This window comes from Engystomops pustulosus, chromosome 8 (genome assembly GCF_040894005.1).
Source record: "Engystomops pustulosus chromosome 8, aEngPut4.maternal, whole genome shotgun sequence".
In the NCBI taxonomy this organism is placed as follows: Eukaryota; Metazoa; Chordata; class Amphibia; order Anura; family Leptodactylidae; genus Engystomops; species Engystomops pustulosus.
In genome coordinates this window covers 33617616-33640799 of record NC_092418.1, presented here as the reverse complement: position 1 = coordinate 33640799, position 23184 = coordinate 33617616, and the positions used below count along the sequence as shown (strand labels likewise).

Sequence of the window (23184 nt, the reverse complement as noted above, 5' to 3'; positions counted from 1 at the left end):
GAAAAAATTAGGACCTATTGGTAAAGCATCGTTCAAGAGTTTGCTCACCGTTTTTTGGTTGTGATATAACCAAACCCAAAAGCGTGGACGTTTGTTGACTGAGCCCATATATCGAAACTATTTACAAAAAAGGCAATTAAGCCTCACTGAAACTCATTTGTCAATAAAACTTCGCTTTTATTAGTCACTTTTAAAATATTGTATGATTTCCAAAAGAAGAATTTTTTGGTATGGACCGTTTCTGTGCTCTATTAAAATTATGCAGGCCGTTGTGGAAACTTTATTGTGTGGTTCAGAGTGTTCACTCAGCGATTGGACAACAATGTCCTAAGGTTCAAGTACCCAGGAAGTATATATTGAAAGTGGATATCAATCTTGTATTGCTGACTCCAGCACTATGAGATTTGTAACAATGTATGATTGCTTTGTAAACAGATGAAGTCAGAGCACTGACTTCTGGCAGCAGGTGTCAGTCTTATACTGCCAGTATAACATATAACGTAGCATCAACATTGACCAATTTGTATTACTTCTGATGTGCTTCACTATTATTTTAGTGATTATTCTATTAATTCTATTTGACAGTTATTGTCACTGTCAATTGGCTCAGCGTGCAGATTAGGAGCCCCGGCACCCCTGAGGACGCCACGTACGTGGCGAAACATGTCGGGGGGGGGGGGGGCTTTAGTGTGGAATTCGTTTTTAGCTAGCAGGCAAAGTGTGTGTGTGGGATCAATTATGAGTGTGTGACAGGCAAGAGAAATATTAGTACTGCCTATATGATACAATAGTTTGATACAGAGGCTCTATAGAGTTCCCAGTACCTTGTTGTGGACACATCTGGACAGTGACAATAACTGTCAAATAGAATTAATAGAATAATCACTAAAATAATAGTGAAGCACATCAGAAGTAATACAAATTGGTCAATGTTGATGCTACGTTATATGTTATACTGGCAGTATAAGACTGACACCTGCTGCCAGAAGTCAGTGCTCTGACTTAATCCGTTTACAAAGCAATCATACATTGTTACAAATCTCATAGTGCTGGAGTCAGCAATACAAGATTGATATCCACTTTCAATATATACTACCTGGGTACTTGAACCTTAGGACATTGTTGTCCAATCGCTGAGTGAACACTCTGAACCACACAATAAAGTTTCCACAACGGCCTGCATAATTTTAATAGAGCACAGAAACGGTCCATACCAAAAAATTCTTCTTTTGGAAATCATACAATATTTTAAAAGTGACTAATAAAAGCGAAGTTTTATTGACAAATGAGTTTCAGTGAGGCTTAATTGCCTTTTTTGTAAATAACCAAACCCACATACAGAGCATGAAACTATTCCTCTGGGAGATTCCCTGAAGTTTTGTCCAACGGTCAGGTGGAGACAGTTGCAGCGATAGGTGCACTGGAAGGAGCTGTGCTGGGATACAAGATACTCTATGTTAAAACATTAAAATATTAAAATTACATGTCTCAAACAAGAGGGCTGTCAGGATCAGGGGTTAGTGGACCCACTGAACCACCCCGAGCGATGGCGTAACCCGACACTTGGGGGTGGCACCCGGTATTCACCAGAGCCTGCCGCAAAGTAGGATGGAGTTGCTGAGGCGGGATACCACCAGGTCACTCCACAGGCGCGACTTAGCTGGCGGTGGTGTCCATGGCAAAGTACAGAATCGCAAGGCAGAGACGGAGTCGTGGTCAGGCAGGAGTTCAGGACAGACGGCACAAGAGCGGAGTCGGGAACAAAGCAGAAGCTCAGGACAGGCGGCAGGGAATCAGAGTCAGGAACAGGAATTGAGGACACATCGGGAAATCACAGGAATCTCAGGAATAATACAGGGGAAGCTTTCTCAGAGGCACAAGGCACAAAGATGCGGCAGGGGTCAAAGGAAGGGGCTGGCTACTTATCAGGTCAGACGGCCGGCAGCAGTAATTAGCAGTGGGCTGGCCCTTTAAATCTCACAGAGCCAGAGTATGCACACACTAGGAGGTGGGGACGGGTGTGCCTAACCACAGGAGCTACTGGAGCGCGGACAGTGTGACTGCCACTGGAGGGGCACATGGAGGAACACGGGTGTGTCTATGACTCGAGACATGGGTCGTGACAATCGTTAACTATAGGCATATAGACAAATCCCTTATTTGACAATAGAATAAAATATAAACTAGTCAAGGCAGGTGTTTTGAACTCATACCGGGCTCATATTCTGTGTTAGGCTTGAAGTCCTATAATTGGAACTGTACATGCAACTACCCTTAAAGGGGTTATCCAAAACCCTATGAAAAATACATATGAGGTTGGGGAGAGGGGGTTGGTTTATGCTAAAAAGCATAAACTTGTACTTAACTCTGCAGTCCTAGCTGGTGTCCCGTGCCACCGACTCTCAGGGAAGCTAGTCTCAGACCAGCTACTGGCCACGCCCACCTGACTCCATTACCAGCGCTGTCTCAGGTTGCTAAGATATGGGGATGGGTGGGCGTGGCCAGCCACCTCTGCTGGCCGGAAGCTGCTCTCAGCACATATTCTGTGCCCCTCCCGGACACAGGGCGGGACCGCGGAGGTAAGTATAAGTTTAATTAAGGAGCCACTTACCGGCCGCGGGAACCTTAGTAAATAAGCCCCAATATCACAATACAACAACCTTGAAAAACTGCAAGTGACCTTTTTTTCTTCAAATCTTTTTTGGCAAGATGACCACACAAAAATTATGATTACTTTCCCCTTTTTTCTCTATGGCATTTTCTATGTAGGATAGTCGAATGGATTGTTCAAAAGGAACTACATTTTAATGGAATTGTTTTCCTAACTTTTTACATTTTGCAGTTCAACACCCAGCTGGATGTGGCATAAAAAGAAGTGGTCTGCAATTGCCTGGCAATTAAAACACCTGATAGATCTGGGGGAAGGGTTTGGAACATATGCTGGTGCAGGATATGTAAACCGGTTGTATAAAGTCAGGGAGGGGGAGAGTTTAGTACTCGAGTCAAGCTCTCACCACCTCAGAACATCCCCATTGCTGAGATTGACCTCATGCACTAGACGTCTGGAGAGATGGCTAGTGATATGAATGAATGCAAGACCATCAATCTCACCAGAGGGGACTTTCTGAGGTGTGGAGAGCTTGACTTCAGTGCAAAACTTTTCGCCTCCTTGACTTTATGCAACCAATTCACATCTTGCTTCAAAGTTGATTTTCTGGATGATGCCACCGCACTGAGTCATGAAAGAGACATAATCTGGAAGGTGTTAATCTGCATGACAGCATATTGCTAGTGGTTTATTAGGTCAAGTTCTGCTGACAGGTTTCTTTTAACTCCTTGTATTTTGGGGTTTGCAGAACTACAAACCTGTGGTGATTAGAAAGATTAATGTTTCTTTTCTAAGTTCTATAAGATCTTTATTGTTTTTTTCATAGATTGCAGACCTGCTCAACTTCTTTCTGAAAATTCCAATCAATAGTACAAGTCCCCTGTTTGCAGAGGATAGTGATGCCTATAACTATAGAGCCAGTTTCTTAGTGCCATCAAATCTCACTTCGTTTATTGTATCGGCATCAGGTTTAGTTAATTCATGGACCTTTTACAACCCATCTGGTAAGAATTCTAAAAAATAATAGCTACTTGTTTTGCACAGCATATTCCAGGATCTTTTTGTTGTTCTCGTTTCAGTATAGTTGCCAGTATCTAAGCCTTCTGACTTCCATAATATCCCATGTTTTATGCCCCCTTTCTTAGTAAGCGAACCTCTTATTTGCCCCGATTCTTCATAATTGCCCCCTTTCTACCCAATTTTTTTGTTAAGTGTCCACTTTTTGCCCCAATGTTAATTTTCTCCTATCCTGTCCCCATTATTAATAAATGCCACTTCTTCTGCCCCACTTTTGGTAAATGCCCCATGTTTTGCCCCTGTACTTAATTAATGACCTCTATTTTGTTCCATTCCGATTGCCCCCCTTTTTTGCCCCATTCTTAATAATGCCCTCTCTTTTTTGCTCTCCCATTCTTAGTGACCTCTCTTTCCCTTCATGCATAAATACCCTTCTTTTGCCCCATTCATAATCCCCCTCTCATTAAATTGATACTAGTTGTATAATATGATAAGATATATAGATATAATTTGGCTCTAGATCTTATTGATTATGTTATCTATTGCACTACTGAGGCTACAAATGTAAATGATTGTATCTGGATTTATAAACCTTTGTTTTAGGTGTCATAGAAAACCTCACAGATTTCTTCTCAGAATCCTGGGCCAAAGTATCTTACTTGGAAAATCCTAGCCCTGGAATTTGGACATTTGAAATCAGTACAACAAGTTCTTATTCCATCCGTATTGAAGGATATATAGGTAATTATTCAAACTGGCCAAAAGTATAACATGATATTACATCAGGGACTGAAAATATAGGGCTAAAAATATGTAATACTACGCATGGGATTGATAGAATTTTTGAATCATTATGTTGCAATCTGCTGACTATATAAAAAAATATAAGGTAGACCCCAAATAAATAGGTTTTACAGCTAAAAAATTAAACTTTAGTGTGAAAAACTTGAAATGTGAGGTCTAAAAACTCATGTAGTAGTCAGAACTGTTTACATTAATGGTGTTGTTAATTTGACTTTTTGTTTTTTTGTATTTTTCTTTTTCAGGAAGTGGATCAGTGGGTAAGAAAATCAAACAAAGTTTCAACACTGTGCAATTACTCTTTACGAATTAACCTATGCATTTGGCTCCTACATGGAGGAGTGGAAACCAGTTATTTGCGTGATCCTGTAAAAATTTATTTTCCAGTGTTCTAGCTGTTGAATAAGCACATATTACATAGCACATGGACAAAAACTAAGTTTGTGTGCATAAGAAGTTACTAAGATATATTTGTTGTCCGATTCCCTTTTAGGGTTTGGCCACGTTACTCCATGTTTTTTATAATGTGTTTGTAGGTTTGGTGGGGCAGGAGATTAGGTAGTTTACCAATGTACATCTATTCAAAAGTTTTCAATAATTTCTTGATATATAAAGTGAGGCCTCCTCATGAATTGTGATAACGTCCTGGCAGGGCAATTGTTTATATACAGATATAGATCACATGACCCTCCATCTGCTTCCATTGTATGGTCAGGAATCTCTGGCTGATGAGGTAAGAGACAGGAGACTTCACTTTACAAATAAAGAAAGTGGAGCGGAATATAGATGCATATTGGTAAATTACGGTATCCAATATCCTGCCCCCCCCCCATATTTAGACACACATGAGATAAAGTGGACAACAACTTTAAATCTTGAGCCCTATGGAATATGATGACACCATATAAATAAAGATTATAAATATTCTTATTTTTACCCATTTGAAAAAAAATTGGCCCCTAGAATTGTGGAGTTGAGTTAGTTCTTGGAAGCCAATGGGACCTTTCATACAATGACGAGACACATCCCTGAGCAGATGATAAGCCCCTAGCATGAGCTTGTCCAACTATAAACTATGATGTGGTTCAAGGGATTAAATAAAAAAGTATTTGTCTTTTATTTGACGCTATTTTTCATTAATTTTTTTTTCTTTTTTTTTCAAAGCTCAAACTTTTAACGTAACTTGTAAGTATAAATTGTTTAATATTTATAGCATATAGTTAGCCTAAATTTTGCTAACCAAAAGTGTTATATTTAAGGAGTCCTTATAACCATCTTATCCTACAATGCAGGAGAGGAAATAGTGAAAGTGAATTAGAAATGTGTATAACTTGATCTTTAGTGGGGGGGGAATCTTGCAGGATCGGTAAAGCCTGATGTTAAGCTCCTTAGTTAGCTTACAGCTTGTGTGCCTTATTTTTTTAGGAACTAACTTAAGGCCAAGAAATGTGACTATTTTCCCCCTTACCCCACCGCCAAGCCAAGATGGTGTGGAGGGATGTGAAGGGGGCCGTGCTCTAACTGGCGTGCTATAACCATGCACTTGCTATAATGCAATTCTATGCCAGACAATACCTGGTGTAAAATTGCCCTGACAGTCACTGGAAATATCATAATTTAAAAAAACTTGAGGTGCAATTTGAATGCCACAGAAATTACATTTTTGCCAGCTCTTGGTCCATGTCTGATTCACGCAGTTTATTAAATTAAGTGTTCATTAATTGTCCTTAGCCACATTGGGGCACATTTACTTACCCGTCCCGTCGCGATCCCTGAGGTGCATTGGCGGACATGGATTCGGAGCTGCCGCGATTCACTTAGATCGTGCATCCAATTTCCTGCATGTGTCGCTTCCCTGCTCAGGTCCACCGGAGTTCACCATCTTCCTCCCGGTGAATGTAAGTGCATGGCTTGCGACACAATTTTGAATGTTAAATCCTGCACTTAGTCCGAATCAGTCGGGTTGTCCGACGGCCATGTCTCCCGATTTGTGTCGCATGAAAGTCGGCGTGAATGCCCCAAAATTCTATCACGTGCGCCAAAAAACAGTTAAAACAGCAAAAGGGAAAAAGACGGGAAACCCAATGAAAATGCGCCGTACGGACCCCTAGTAAATGTGCCCCATTGCCTTCATGCCCCAGAAGAACCCTTTGTTTACTTAATCTTTATAATCCAGTAAAAGAAGAAAGAATAAGCGGCACTCACCAATGCTGTGAAGGTACTTTATTCCAGGTGCATAGTACGTGGAGGAGCGGGGCCTGGCTAAGGCTCCTCATTCTTTTTGACCTTAAAGATCTTTAACCGATTTTGGATCTTCAAGACCAGAGACAATTGTTTAATTCTATGCAAATGTCTTATTGTACATTATTAAGTGTTTTTATTTGTGTGGAATGAAGGATTCTTTTTAGGATTCAATTTTATTCAGTATTCTGAATTTTAGCTTCTTTTCTTTAAAAAAAATTAGGGTTGCCATTTGAAAAAGAAGAAAAATTGGGCTTTTAAGCATTTTAGCTATTTTTGTCTATTTTTATCACTATCCATCACATATTTTTTAAGATATTTTTTTAGATATTTATATTTATATATTTACTAAAGCTATTTTAATCCCTTAAACATCATTTGGGGCTTAATTTTTTATTAATGCCTCTTTTGTTGTTATTATTATAGCATGCCACTAAGTCTACTTTTTACAGAAAAAACCTGTTGCCCCTCTCCTAAACACAGAGTATGTACATTCTAATGTCTCACCCACATATAGCATGTATTTTAAAGCCTTCCTTATAATGTTTCACCATTAAAAACATACATTTTTCTCATCATAATTTTAAAGTCTGTGAAAAAGATTTCCCCACTGAAGCAGCTGAAGAGGTCCACAAGCTGAGTGTATTAAATATGGTGGCCCTGACCCTCTTTTCTACTTCATTGTTGGCTTAGACTTTGTGTGGCCCACCTTAATTTACACTACAACACTTATTTCAGTGCAAGAAAGCAGAATTTTCCCAATGCAGTGATTCAGATGCTGATTGGAACGACTACATACTGGCTTCCACCTGCTACCACTAGAGGGAGCTTAGGAGCAAACGGCATACAGTCATCAATATGTTTGACATATGTGCCATGAATGTGTAATAGATGCAGGTACCACTTCTTTGACCTACTGTAACAAAATATTGGTGACATAATAGTATACTCCCTCGTTTTTTCACAGCATTCTGCTCAAGATGTGACAGCAAGGCTTCATGCAAAAAAGATGTCCTTGACTACACCTGTATCTGTGAAGAAGGTTTTAATGGCAACGGCTTTTCATGCTATGATACTAATGAATGTGACCCCTTTGTAGCACCAAGCTTTTGCGGCTATTATTCTATCTGTCTGAACACGTATGGCTCATACAACTGTGTCTGTTCCAGTGGCTTCACATGGGAAAACAAAAATAAAACTTGTATAGATATAGATGAATGTTCTTCCCCTGACCTCAACAACTGCGACCCAAATGCTGTATGTAATAACTACAATGGATACTACTCCTGCTATTGCTCAACAGGATATTTTGGAGATGGATATAGATGTGAGGAAGATGAATGTACAAAAGATGTTTGTGGGTTTGGTAAAGAATGCATCAAAGCTAATGGGTCCCATACCTGTTCTGATCCATGCCTAAGCTATACCACCCTGAATGAACCTACCAGGAGCACATCATATCGTGATTACTATTATTATACCTACTATTACTGGTATTATGGACGTTCTGACTATTATCTAAATGGATGGTATCGTTTTACGGGAAGTGGTGGATCCCGCCTGGCAGATTTCTGTCCCTCTCAGGGTAGTTGTTACACCAGATCCCCCATTTGGTTGGACGGATCACATCCAGAACCTGCCGATGGAATTGTGAATCGTACAGTTTGTACTTCCAGTTATGGTACTTGCTGTCAGTGGACATCATCGATACAGATAAAGTTGTGTCCTGGTAATTTTTATGTGTATAAATTCAGTTACCCCCCTCAATACTATTCTGGATATTGCACAGGTAAGAGAATACAGTTTAGAAAGTGACTATGCTTGAAAAACTCATTTTCCAAATCTTAAAGGGAATCTGATAATGAAATCTGTATAAAGGGTTACATACGAGCACTGGAGAGCTTTGCCTGACACTGCTGTGCTCCTAGCCCTCTACATGGACTTTCTCTATAGACCAGGCACTGGGCAAAATCTGTAACAGGCTTATTGTTGAATATTATAGTGAGATGAGCTATAGATCAGTTAAATGCTCAGTCGTCAGTGTTAGAATATGTAATCCATGCACAGAAAGAGCTACAGTACAGGGAGCCTTTCATGTCTCCTTTTGGCTACTGATAATAAACATGGAGATATGAACAAATAGGCCTTCAGGACTTAATGACAGATTTCCTTTAAAAGGCTTGTCCCATCTATTTGTCTACTTATTCTTGAGACCCCCCTCCCGCCACTGCTATGCTTGAGACCCACCCACTGCTATGCTTGAGACCCCCCACTGTTATGCTTGAGACTCCCCCTGCTTCTATGCTTGAGACCCACCCATTGCTATGCTTGAAACCCCCCCACTGCTTTGCTTGAGACCCACCCACTGCTATGCTTGAGACCCACCCACTGCTATGCTTGAGACCCACCCACTGCAATGCTTGAGACCCACCCACTGCTATGCTTGAGACCCACCCACTACTATGCTTGAGACCCACCCAGTGCTATGCTTGAGACCGACCACTGCTTTGCTTGAGACCCACCCACTGCTATGCTTGAGACCCAACCACTGCAAGACGGGGCTGAAAATTCCTCTAAATAATGTCTACGGCTCTGGAAGACTCAACTGGAACATGTATTAGATATGAATGGATTTGTAAAGCTAAAGTATCAGCATTGTTTATATTTGCATTTCACCCTGCTGATACTTTTTTACAAGAATATCAAGGAGTGATACATAAGGTACTGGTTGACAAGTGGTAAAGGTTTCTTACCGATTGGAGATATTTTGGTAGCTTCAATCTGCCTCCTGTGTCTTCTACTGTTGTTTAATAGGTTTCTCCATGTCAGCTCTTATAAGCAGGAGGCAGGGGAAACAATGTAAAGCTGCATTACTGTGTGTAGAAACGCATCATACATTCTGCACACAGTGATAATGGAAGAGTTTATAAAACTGCACCTCTCTCTGCTTTGTCATTGCATCCCTTTGACAGTACTGAGCTGGGATTGGAATAATAATTGCTATTAGAATACTAGTTGGTTAGATGTTAAAAAAAAATTCTGGAGTGCTCCTTCAAAGAGATTCTATCATTTGAAACCTTGCTGACAGTTTCCAGGTAGCATAAATTGTTTTTTTTTTTTTTAACTTTTCAGATCCGTCTACCGTCCCTAATTCATGTTCATGCTCTGATGATGAAGAATGTAAAGAAGTTAATGGACATTACGGCTGCCACTGCAAAAATGATGGTGGCTCTACAGGTGTGTTCTGATCAAGGATATTTAAGGAACTGCATGTAAAATGTTCAATAGTCTTAACACTATAATAATGTTTTTATATAGCTTTAATAGAATGTTCATAGTAAACCATTATAAATTAGGAGAGGGGCAGGGGAGCCCCATCTGTGAGGTGAGTTGAGCCTCTTACCAGAAAATGTGGGGCAAGATCGGGGGTGCAGTCACCGGCTATAAAGCAGAACATGAAACCTAAAAATAGTGTCTCTTCACACCCAATGTCAGCATGGGTGTGAGATACTACATGGAAACCCACTTAAAAAATACTAAAAAATGGATGATGTGGAGGGGTGGCGCTGTTTTATAGCTTGACTCAGGCAGCAGAGAGTTTAGATTCTTCTTTGGATAGGAGACCTATTCAAAATTTAGCAGTGTATCACTTGCAAAACAAGCTCAATATGGTTTGGATGGTGTTTTGGCTCCTTGGTGAACTTCACTCGGCACGACAGGAACTACGCTCCAAAAATAACATTAACATAAATTAGATTTAAAAAATTACAATCACAAATTAATGCGCAGTGCTAGAATTTGTGATTTTGCGACTACACAACCTCCATGCCATGTGGGCTTGAAGGTGGTGTAGAGGGGTGTGGCTGCCGGTTTAGTGGGCTGCTTGGGGCTTACGCCTCTTGATGTATCCCCTGGGACACAGGGAGTGTAGCCGGCGTATTATAAATCTACCTCATTGTTCCAATAATTCTGCCCCAGTTGTAATTTTTCTCTAGCCCGCAGCTTATTAGCAAGCATTACTATAATGTTTTGTACCACAATATACTAAAAAAGATCATTACTGTTAGCTGTCCTAAGACAGTAAAGAGCACTGACTGCTCCAGGAAATTATATATTTTGGTCTGTGCCAGAATCAGGGGTGCAATACCTATTTAATTGTGTAGAGTTGGAGCTTATTGAAGTGGTGAAAATTCTCTTTAAATTCAGTTGTTGGTTAATTTTAATGTTTCTCATGCATACATCCCAATGCCCATAAAAATGAATCAATAAGTTCAAGCATTAAAATATACTTTGCTATGAAAGTATACAAAGCTTAAATCAGAGGTGCAAAGATCATTAAAATCAAGAAGAAATGGTCAGCGAAACACTTTGGACTTGAGCGTTGCTCTCTAGGTCAGCATTTACAGAAGTCCATAGAAACGGAAATGGGTCAGGTTCTGTATCCTGAGACATAACAATATGAAGTCTAAGAATTTAATAAAAATAATATGTCGTCAAAACAATTGTGATAAAAACCAACATGTTGCTTCCACTTTTTATCTGTAGATGTAATCCGGCCAGTCCTTTCATGTGGTGCTCAGGAAATAAAAGCTACCTTCCAGAAATGTGATCTACAAAGATTTAATCTAAACACAAAAAACATACATCTAATAGATAGCGACTGCACAGGGTTTAATGACTTCAACACTACAAACATCATAACTGTAGTATCTGTCCTGAAGAATGGAGTCTGTGGGAACGAACTAGTGGTAAGTAGTCATAAATCAAACATAATACACTTTCCATGCTAACATATTGGGGAGAATTAATTAAGACTGGTGTTTAGAACGCTAGTCTAAACAATTTACCCCGGCGGGCGCTCCTGAACTCATATTCACTTAGTGCCTCTTACTGAATATGGGCGCAAACTCCACCAGTTCCGATCTTTAGACCAAATCGGAACGGCGGAGTTTGTTGCTATAGTCTCCACTGGTTTTCTAGCTAAGAATATAATGAATGTGACAGGCTGGGTGTTTGCCCCACTCCCAGGCGTGTCTACGCTCAAACACACCCATAGTGGCATGCAGGTCAGAAAAACTCTGAAAACGGTGGGGACGGGTGATTCACAAGGATTATACACCAGAGACCTGGTGGAGAAGCCATAATGAATGTCCCTAATTGTGTCTTGTGCCAAACAGCAAAATATACATAATATTATAGGTCCAAATTTCTGTCGAAACACATATACAAAGGATCCGTAATAAAATAAGAAAAAAGACCAAGATTAGGTGTTACCTGACACTACTGTACACCTTTGACTCCATAACATTTGCTTGTGGTGTTACTACTTGTCCCATTCAGTGTATGTCAATGATATCTTGGGAAAAACATGTCTTAGTTAAAAGGGTTTTCCCATGAAAGAAAATTCTCAAATGTCAATCACCTAGTGATGTTAACTCAATAAAGATGATTTTCAACTTTTTACTTTACAATTTACTCAGTTTTATTGCTGTTTTAGCTCCTATTACTCAAAGATAGTGTAAGATTCCAGAGTGTGGGCGGGGACTCTGTAAGCAGACACATTATGATCCCTCTAGTTCTGTGAGCTGACAATGTTCTTAGGTAATCAGGGTAGAGGTGTATATACACTTTCATTTACCTACTGAACATTCACTAGTACCTGACACATAGAAAGAGAGGAGAGATCAGAGATGATGAGATCAATTAAATGCATATTACACACAATGACCGTCACCTCTTCTAAATTTCTGCTATTCGACAATACACTACTAGATCTGATGTTCCTTCCTCCTCCTAAACATATAAAGAACTTATCTGTCTGTAGCTAGTAGGTCTCTTCACACTGTGTACATGCTGGCAGGAAGTCAGTGTCTGTATCAATGTGAGCTCTGTCCTGGAATGGGAAGGTCTAGAGGCAGGGAGGAGAGAAAGAAACTGCCAGCACACAGAAAACCAAGATGGCTGCGGACCCTAAATTTAGAAAATAGAGGGCCGGGAACCAGGTGTAACTAAAATTCTGTACACCAGGACTGATAGAGACAGGTTGGAATTATATCTGTAAAATGCTGTATTTTTGGTAATAACAGTGAATTAGAGAATGTATTATTTTGTTTTACAGAGTGTATTTAAGAATGGATATGTCTATTCGTACTGTATATTCACACCGTTACTTTTGGCCCATAGGACATGCCAATTAAAATAATAGAAAGCTATGGGGGTCGTGAGCTAACCCTAGTTTATGTGGCTAGCTAAATAGCCTATGCGTGTGCATGAGTAGTGATAAACAAGTCCATCAGTATTCAGGTTTGGCTGGTTTGGGAACCCAGACCCAAATCCAAAGAGGGTGTTAACCCTTTACATGGATCCGCTCACCCACTGGTAATACACACAATAGGTGCTGGAACCAATTGGGGGTATTACCAGTGGATGTGGGGAACAGAATCCAGACTAAATTACAAGTTTGTGTTCTGCAGACACGGACCGACAAAGAAACAAAAAAGTTAAAGTTAATAGCATTATCCCTCTCTTTGTATAGAACAACGGCACACATATTATTTTTAAAAACACCATTTTCCTGTCCCTGGCTTCAAACTCATCTATTGGCGGAGAAGATGCAGTTTCAATATTAATTTCTTGTGTGTATCCACTGGACATACAAGTGTCTCTGGAAACAGCTCTGCATCCATTCTCAAAGTAAGACAATAGATTTATGTAACATGAATATTGAGTATTACATCTTTTTTTTTTTACATTCTAATCATTGGTAAGATGGAACATTGGCTTTAATGATAGATGATCCAATTCTGTCACAAGGAATTAAAGGGTTATACTCATCTTATGATACCAATTTAAAAATAACTAAGTCAATCTCTAATATGGTTGGAGAAGTTAAAGCATAACTGTAAAGTTACTTGACAAAACATAGTTTTAGCACAGATGGAGAGAGCATTTGACAACAATTCCAATGATACGATATATCATACTTATGTACCTATATCATACTTCTAGATTCTTCCTAATCCTCTCAGCTTCTACTGAAGTAGGTGGGACTTCCTTTTTGTGACAACAGCTAGAGGCAGTGAGGCCAGAGCACTGAGAGCATTCACATGAATGTGCACAAACAGCCTAGCCAATCGGAACAGAGAATCAGTGTTACCGCTTGTACAGAGATGTAGTGCAGAGCAAGACAGGGAAGACAGAGCACTGGAGCTCTGCATAATAGTAAGAAATGATCAGCCCCTCCTATCTCATGTGACCAGGCTGACATCAAAACAGGTCCTTTATTCTTGTAACATTATAAAACTGTATACCATGTATGTATGTGATCACATGAAATCACAGCAGCCTCCATTGACTACTACTCCTCACCATTCTCCATGGAGGCTGCTGTGATTTCATGTCATCAGATATATACATATGAGGTAGATGTAGCAGATATTAGAGGACCTTAGATGATGTCACGCTGGTCACTGAAGTGCCCAATGAACTCTCTCTCAATGTTCCATAATGCGTAAAATCATAGCACTGAGACCTGTCAATCAGGGACAAGGAGGCAGAACAGTGCAAGTAATTAATAAATATGTGTGACTTACTCACATCAGGTGAGTTGCAATGCTTATTAACATAGTTTTTAATGAAGTCTTTCATTTGGGTGGGTTCATTTTCATGACAGGTTCTCTTTAAACTTTCATACATACACAACTCTGCTACAAACTTTCAAACACAACCAGCTCTACTACATACCATTCGGGGGTAAATATAAATAGACTTCCATCCAGACTGCAGCATGTTTGTAATTTCATGACCTGAAGCATGTGATCAGTCACATTCTTGTGACATCACACAAGGTCCTGGAGTTATTTCCTTTTGCCAGCAATTATCAGGACTGATATTCACCTACACCAGTTATAGCTTGGGAGCATGCACCTCTTTTAGGGCTCTCCCAACAAGATCCATCCACCACCTACTCCTCTCCTGCGTCTAGATACAAATTCCCATGGCAACCAATCAAAACAAAGGCAGAAAGGGGAACAAGGTAAAACCCCTGCTAGCAGGAAAATGACTGCAGATAGCTAATGAATGTACAATAGAAATTTGCTTATTTAGCTAAACTTAGGCAAACATTTTTATACTTTACACCTGTTCTTTAAACTTCTCAGACCCACAAAAATATTTTGTCATCATCACTTAGTTATCCATTTTTCATAGAATATCCAGGCCAAATCCCCTCATTGGCCACTGTCAGCTATTGGGTTTTCTGATGTAGATAGAACGAAATGCCTTATACTCCTAATGACATCTGCTCAGATTTCACCTAGAATGTAAGGCATGTCGTACAGAAATATCATTGATTTCACAATCTGTAAAAATTCTTTATGTGAATAAGGACTTATCAATGTCACCAAAGAATATTCCATAACACATGCTTACATCTCAACACAATATATATGTATCATTACAGCTCAACATCAGTGGTTGTAGAAGGCACTGGAAAGCTGGAGGTAACTATAGCCCTTTATAAAGATTCCACCTACACATCACCCTATGGGGGATCCCAGGTTGTGCTGACATCCAAGACCAATCTGTATGTTGGAGTAATCCTGAAACTTGGAGGCAGTTCTCAGTATTCTGTGCAGATAACAAACTGCTACGCTGCACCTTCAGTGAATTCTACAGCAAGATATGACATCATCAAGAACGGGTATGTACATTATTAATACAGGCGGTCCCCTACTTAAGGACACCCGACTTACAGACAACCCATAGTTACAGACAGACCCCTCTGACCTCTGGTGAAGCTCTCTGGATGCTTTACTATAGTCCCTGATTGTAATAATCAGCTGTAAGGTGTCTGTAATGAAGCTTTATTGATAATCTTTGGTCCCATTACAGCAAAAAACGTTAAAACAATTGTCACTGGGGCCAAAAAATTTTTTGTCTGGATCTACAATTATAAAATATACAATTTCGACTTACATACAAATTCAACTTAAGAACAAACCTCCGGACCCTATCTTGTATGTAACCTGGGGACTGCCTTGTATGTGGAAATCTTTTCTGCTTTATTAGGATTTTTCACAGTTTAAGGGTTCCTTCACTTATCTTATTCCATTCCATCCCATATGATGTTACAAGACACATTGGGGCTCATTTACTAATGGTCCGTGGACCGCGATTCCGTCAGGTTTCCCGAATATTTCCATTTTGCGCCGAATTGCCCCAGGTTTTTGGGGCACTCAATCGGATTGTGGCGCATTGGCGCCGGCTTGCATGCAATAGAAATCGGGGGGGGGGGGGGGGCATGGCCGTCAGACAACCCGACAGATTCAGACAAACCACGGAATTTAAAGAAGGTGAGAGGATCTCAGAGCGGAAGCGACACATGCAAACCTTAGTGAATCGCAGCGCACCTCAGGATCGCAACAGGACCAGGTAAGTAATTCTGTCCCATTATAGTCAGTCATTCTATAGTCAGACCTATTATAGTCTGTGCCTTATTGTTATGTATTGATGTCTGAAATCTAATACTCGAATGACTACACATAGGTTATGTTCTTTCCTTTCAGCTGCCCAACCAAGCAAGATTCAAGTATTAACGTGATGCAAAACGGAGCGTCTGTGAACGCACGCTTTTCTATTCAGCTCTTTGGCTACGTGAGGGATTTGAATTCTGTGTATCTGTACTGCAGCATCCATATATGTAGTGGCACCTGCACTCCTGTAAGTGTTGTCTGATTTGTGGAGCATGGTTTTTTTTAGCATGAAACAGAAATATGTGAGTAAATTTAGCATTTGTGGGTAAGTAGTATTAGGATTAAAATAAAACACGGCTTTTCTATTTTCTATAATCTTTGTATGCGTGTATATCTGCCCTCCCCTCATCACTAGAGCTGGCACTTCTCCTACCTGACATACTAAAGAGTGGAGGATGTGCACCGTTATATACATATTATGTTGCACATTGTACAGCATAACATGTATATAACATATATGTGATGTATATAGGCTCTATATGTGTGTATAAATGTGTGATTCTAACTTGCATGTGTGAGTATACAAATATGTATATTTCTTTAGTGAAAAGGGGGGCCCCATGCAGAAGCCTGCTATGGGCCCCTGCTTCTCCTAGTTACGCCACTGCTTCACATCTTATTAGTTTGTGCATAATGGGGGGAGTTTATTAATGCTTTTACGTCGGTTTTTTTGTAAGACAATCCCAGAATCCCGACGTGTTACCTGAATATTTCCGATTTGCGCCGATTTTCCCTGTATTGCCCGGGATTTTCGCGCACGCGATCGGATTGTTGTGCATCGGCGCTGGCATGCACGCAACGGAAATTGGGGAGCATGGCCGAACGAAAACCCGACGGCTTCGGAAAAACCGCCGCATTTAAACAAAAAAAAGTGTCGCGGGACTCGCTCTTACCTTCACTAAGTATAGGCCGGTGAACTTCAGTGCATTCTGGCGGGCCTCGGCAGACTTCAGCGCAGCAGCGCCACCTGGTGGACGTCGGAGGAACTACCTTAGTGAATCCCGGCCGGACCCGAATCCACCGCAGAGAACGCGCCGCTGGATCGTGAATGGACCGGGTAAGTAAATCTGCCCCACTGTGCTGAGGATTCTTGGTAAAGACTATTCAAATAAGGGTTTCAGGAATAGAAAAATAGAAAAGGGAAACTGTGCTGGGTAATTATTAAATGCATTAATGTCATCATGTATATATTTTTGGCATTTCCATTTTAAGTATTTAAAATAAGAATACCCCTTTAATAATTGTTGCATTATATAATAATTTATATTGACTTACTTGTAAATCTTTTACACTCAGACCTGCACTGGAGCGAGGGCTCTGACCGCCACTGACAGTGTAACAACCGATGCCAATTTGATTCTTGGCCCTATCATTAGACAAGGTTTGTATATATTAATGTTATGTCACATTTTTAATTTAAAGGGAATTTTATTTTCAAACTTTAGATCTGTAATTGCTCTATAACCTGATGCCTGCAGATTCAACACTATCAAGTACCTACTCATCATCTCTTTCTCTCTATGAGAGTCTCCTCAGCATCTCCAAAAATAAGACCTGTCATGATTTTTCAGCCTTTTCAAGGCAGAGTTGAGATATAAGCCCTACTCTAAAAAAATATATCCTCCTTACTACGGCTATGGGGCAGATTTATCAAGCAGTCTGAAAGTCAGAATATTTCCAATTGCCCATGGCAACCAATCACAGCTCCCCTTTAAAATATTCATGAGCACTGGTGAAATGAAAGCTGAGCTGTGATTGGTTGCCATGGGCAACTGGAAATATTCTGACTTTCAGACTGCTTGATAAATCTGCCCCTATATCTTTTGAAACACAGTTCTGGTTTTTTTTTTGCTCAAGAGTAATCCCTAACCCACTTTTCCGAGCTGTTTTTGGAGAAACACAATGGGGGTCATTTACTAAGGGCCTGAATCTCGTTCTTACGGAGGGTTACCCAAATTTTTCTGTTTTGCGCCGTTTTTCCCTGAATTGCCCCGTGTTTTTGGCGCATGTGATCGGATTGTGGCGCATCAGCACCGGCGTGCACGCAACGGAAATCGGGGGCGTGGTCGTACGAAAACCCGACGGATTCGGGAAAAAAAAGTGCCGCTTGACACGCGCTTACCTGCACCCAGCCCAGCTTGGTGAACGTCAGTGCATTCCGATGGACTTCAGCACTGCAGCGACACCTGGTGGACGTCAGGGGAACTGCCTTAGTGAATCGCCGGAAGACCCGTATCCTCCACACAGAACGGGCCGCTGGATCGCGAATGGATCGGGTAAGTAAATCTGCCCCAATATAACATGCAGCATGCATAAATCACGGCATTTTAATGGTGAAAGTTATTGTAATAATATTGGAAAGCTGTCAGAGGTATGTAAAGCCCAGCTGCGCATGAGCACTGCCATATTGGATTCGATCACCACCACCCGTGAGGTCAGCAGGGGATGGCATTCGGTTGCTATGAAGGCTGAGAGCCTATGCTAGATTCCGCTGAAGGCAGATGCTGAGAGATCACTAGCAAAGCTGCAATATACTTCAATACAGGCGGTCCCCTACTTAAGAACACTCGGCTTACAGACGACCCCTGGTTACAAATGGACCTCTGGATGTTGGTAATTTACTGTACTTTAGTCCCAGGCTAAAATAAACAGCTATAACAGTTATCACAGGTTTCTGCAATTAGCATTTATTGTTAATATTGGGTCTAACGACAATACAACATTTTTAAAACCCAAATGTCACAGAGACCAAAACAAATTTTGGCTCCAGCTACAATTATAAAGTATACAGTTCCGACTTACACACAAATTCAACTTAAGAACAAACCTACGGAACCTATCTTGTACGTATTGCAGTATTACAGTATATGGTAGAAACAATCATACACCCAAGGGTTAAAGTAGCCTTGGGGGTCTTAAAAATAGTAAATAAAAATGAAAAAGAAAAATGTTAAAGAAAAGGAAAGAAATATAATCTGTATTAACCTAAAAAGTTAAATCACATCCCTTTCCCTAGAACTGATTTAAAAATGAATAAACCCTCAAAAAAGTCATAAACATGTTAGGTAAAGCAATACCAATATCTATCAAAATATAAAAATGTTTATTCCTGGCGTTAATCCCCGTAACAGAAAATAGTGCTCAAAGGTTGAAACTGACTCTTTTTAATAAAAAGTGATCAAAAGGATGTACATTCCCCAAAAATAGTAGCAATTAAAGCATCATCTTGTCTCGTGAAAAATTAGAACATACACAGATCTGTGTGCTGTAGTATGAAAAGTTATTAGCAGCAGAAGATGGCAAAATGAAGACTTTATTTAGTATGTCAACTAGAATAGGCCAAGGTATTAGAATAAATACTCTGCAGAGGGTTTTGAAATCTGCATAAGAATATGATGATTAATAAATACTGTGGGGCTGTTGTAATACAATAACAATTCCGATTTTATAAGTGTTACACATGTTGAAGTATTAGGCTTCTTTTTGTTAAAGTTCAGATCTTTGGATCGACTAATTTTTAGAAATTCTTACTAACTATGTTTTTTTGGTTATATTTTTAGCTGATCCAATTGATAGCACACCCACCGTTGGAGGAGGTATGCACTTGTTTTCTTAGTTATTAGTTTATTAGTTAGAAAAATATTGCCCATGGTTTATTGTACTGGTTTGTAAGGGATACCAACTCTGGAGTCCTTTACCCCCATAACTCTGAACCCCTCTTCATTTATGATTCCCCCCATCTTATGATCTCCTCTCTGTAGCCCACCCGAACTTAGGCTGCCTTTTTGAAGACTGCCCAACTTATAGTCCCCTTTCTGTATTGCACCCACCAACTTATCTTCTCTATTATGTAACCCCCAAATAATGCTGCCCTGTCTTTCTTTCTATAGACTCCCCCTGCCTCTCTTACCATACCCCCACTTTATGACGACTTCTAAATGACCCTTCTGCCTAAGGTCCCTATTAGGGAGGTCCCTCACCTTTCCCGTTCTCCCCAGCCCCCCCCCCCCCCCCATCCCAGCATTTCTTTCCTTGTGTAATAAAATAGAAAGCATTTACTCACTTCTCATTCCCTGTAACAGTCCTGCTTCATTCTCTTCCATGACATCATTAGAGAGAGTCAATGATGATGCGGAGAGCTGTAATCACACAATAAGTATTTCACTACTCATCTGTTCCTATTTATCTCTTCGAGGTGTTAAACCTGATATTGGTCATGTTTTAAACATATTTACACCCTGTTGGAAACCAGCAATCATGCTTTTGTTTTAAATTAAAGAGCCCATGTTTTATCATGTCTTCTAATATAACCTGCTATATTAGTATGTTGCAAACCTACATTGTACCATGGATATCTCATGTTCTTTTTTGTGTTTTAGGAGCTTACACCATGGTGCCGAGTCTGGTCCTTGTATTCCTATTGGGAACCTTACTATTTGCAGTTTGATTTGGTCACTCACCTATGATCTATGCATTATTGTGTATTCTTATAATTCACTGTTCATAAAATTTAATTTCATGATTTAGGGGATTTGTATAAGTGAAAAGAATTGTTAAAGTTTTTTTAGTTGCAGGGGAGGAGAGGTCAATTCTGTGACAACTTAATTTCCTCTTGGGGACAATAAGTTTATTTTCTTAATGGGTTTTTCAAGAAATATGGAAAACCTGGTTGTGGCCAGGCAGAGGTCACAGAAAAAGTATCTACCTTGTTCCTATTCCCATGGTGTTTGATCTTTGAGACTAGTTGGTTGGGGGAAAGCACTGGGGGTTATAAGATCAGTGGCCTCCTTGGACTACAGGATTTCACTTCATGTATTGTGTTCTGAGAAGATCACTGATTGGCCAAGTTGGTACCTTTGCCTCCGGTGCTGAAGACTGGAACACTGCAGGAATTGAGAGTCAAAACAGGGTGTTTTTCTAAGTTCTTGAAAAACCACTTTAAGTTTAGAAAAGAATGTTTAAAGGAAATCTACCACTAAAGTAAAGCATATTAAACCAGGGACATTACTCATAGATCCAGGCACCGAGACTGTGGTAATCTTCTTATATTTGTTATCTAGGACCTCTTTCCTTCTAAAATCAACTTTTAAAATTATGCTAATGTGCCTGAAGGGCTATGGGTGTGCTACAGAAGATCTCTGTGCTCTGGCTTCACAAGCTGTTCTTAAACACTGCAGCAGAACATCTCAATCTCAACTCCCGCACTTCCTGTAATCTTGGCAGAAGTGATCACAGAGTGGGAAGGGGGGGGGGACTCCTACAGAATGTAACAGCTTTGAATCTGCAGCAATAACACACACCTACACACCTACCTGATAACACACACCTACCCTTTTTGGCTCAGTAGCATAATTTTAAAAGTGGATTTTAGAAGGAAGGATGCCATAACAAATATAAGAAGATTATCACAGTCACAGTGCCTGGGTCTATGAGTAAGTGTCCCTGGTTTATCATGATGGACTTTGATGGTAGATTTCCTTTAAGGAAAGATTTATAAGAAATATAATTTTTAATAAAGAAGAGATTAAAAAAAGGGGGCAAGATATACAAAAGATACACAATACATGGTACCAAATTTGGGATTTGTTACTCTAATATGAAATCATTAAATTCATTAAATTTAAAGTATAATAATCATCCAGCTATATATTGCAATTGTGTAGTCGTGGATAAAACTTATGTTGTGATTATTAATGGAAATCATTAAAATAAATAAAAGAAAATGTGTGGCTTTGAAACAGACAGTCAAAGTTTTGTGTATTAAGTGTTATGAGCAAATTTGCAAAGGTTTTGCTAAAGAGTTATTACCTACTTGTAGTCTCGTTGTTCCAAACCTAAATTGAGTAAGTGTTCTTTTTAAAGTCATAGTTTTATTTTTTCTGTTCACATCCTGCTCACCCCTCCCTTCTTCATGGGAAGTAACGCTGCATGGCCGGCCGTACTTATGGCCGACGATAGAGCATGCGCTATCTTTTTCTCTGCAAATATGCGCACAGCACAGTTCTGATGTAGATGACATAACAGAAGCGTTAATCATTTACAATATTTTATTCATCACTTTTTTGATGCATTCAATCAATCATTGATTTTGATGGTTGGCTGGTGTTATTTATAAAAAAAATAAGTGTATTGACTGTTGTGCAAATTTATTGAATTTTACGGAAATCAAGGTGTGAAAGTTGTCCATGTTTCTGATAAAAGTGCTTCCAAAATCTTATTGCATCTTGTAGAAGGTGTTTGCAATGTGTAGAAAAGTGTCTTCACCAGTGATGTATCTAGGGGTTCAGGTGGTTCCAAGGTTCCAGTCAAGGTATACTGTTTGCAAAACCATCTGTAATTAAAGGAAATCTACCATCAGAATTAGAGATGAGCGAACATACTCGTCCGAGCTTGATGCTCGATCGAGCATTAGCGTACTCGTAACTGCTCGTTGCTCGGACGAGTATTTCGCCCGCTCGAGAAAATGGCAGCTCCCGCCGTTTTGCTTTTTGGCGGCCAGAAACAGAGCCAATCACAAGCCAGGAGACTCTGCACTCCACCCAGCATGACGTGGTACCCTTACACGTAGATAGCAGTGGTTGGCTGGCCAGATCAGGTGACCCTGGGATAGACTAGCCGCTGCCCGCGCTGCTCGGATCATTCTCTGTCTGGATGCCGCTAGGGAGAGAGCTGCTGCTGGTCAGGGAAAGCGTTAGGGTGTTCTATTAGCTTACTGTTAGGCAGGAGTGATTCTCAAAGAACCCAACAGCCCTTCTTAGGGCTACAATAACGTTATAATTTTTTTTTTTTTTTTTATTTGCAGCTAGTACCATATTGTGAGGAATTTGCAGGGGGACTTGCTACCGTTGTGTTTAGCTCTTAGTGACACACATATCCACCTCAAACACCAAAGTGGGAAAATTTATTAGGGGTTTGAGTAGAATTAGGCACAGTTTCTTTTTATTTTACGTTTATTGTTTTAATAACTCAGTGTCATCTCATCTG

At 40.1% G+C, this 23184-nt stretch overlaps 1 protein-coding gene across 1 annotated transcript in view; it reads left to right on the top strand.

Moving 5' to 3' along the window:
• The window catches only part of LOC140075107 (uromodulin-like), a 35135-nt gene extending 14018 nt beyond the window's left edge, over positions 1-21117 (top strand). The window contains exons 5-17 of the mRNA XM_072120611.1: positions 3435-3612; positions 4229-4366; positions 4672-4686; positions 5591-5611; positions 7635-8456; positions 9800-9904; positions 11213-11415; positions 13203-13360; positions 15129-15368; positions 16234-16387; positions 17497-17581; positions 19761-19796; positions 20580-21117. Of these exons, the coding sequence (XP_071976712.1) occupies positions 3435-3612; positions 4229-4366; positions 4672-4686; positions 5591-5611; positions 7635-8456; positions 9800-9904; positions 11213-11415; positions 13203-13360; positions 15129-15368; positions 16234-16387; positions 17497-17581; positions 19761-19796; positions 20580-20647 (2223 nt within the window). The 3' untranslated portion in view covers positions 20648-21117. The remainder of the gene's footprint in view (positions 1-3434; positions 3613-4228; positions 4367-4671; positions 4687-5590; positions 5612-7634; positions 8457-9799; positions 9905-11212; positions 11416-13202; positions 13361-15128; positions 15369-16233; positions 16388-17496; positions 17582-19760; positions 19797-20579) is intronic.
• Positions 21118-23184: the final 2067 nt, after the last annotated feature.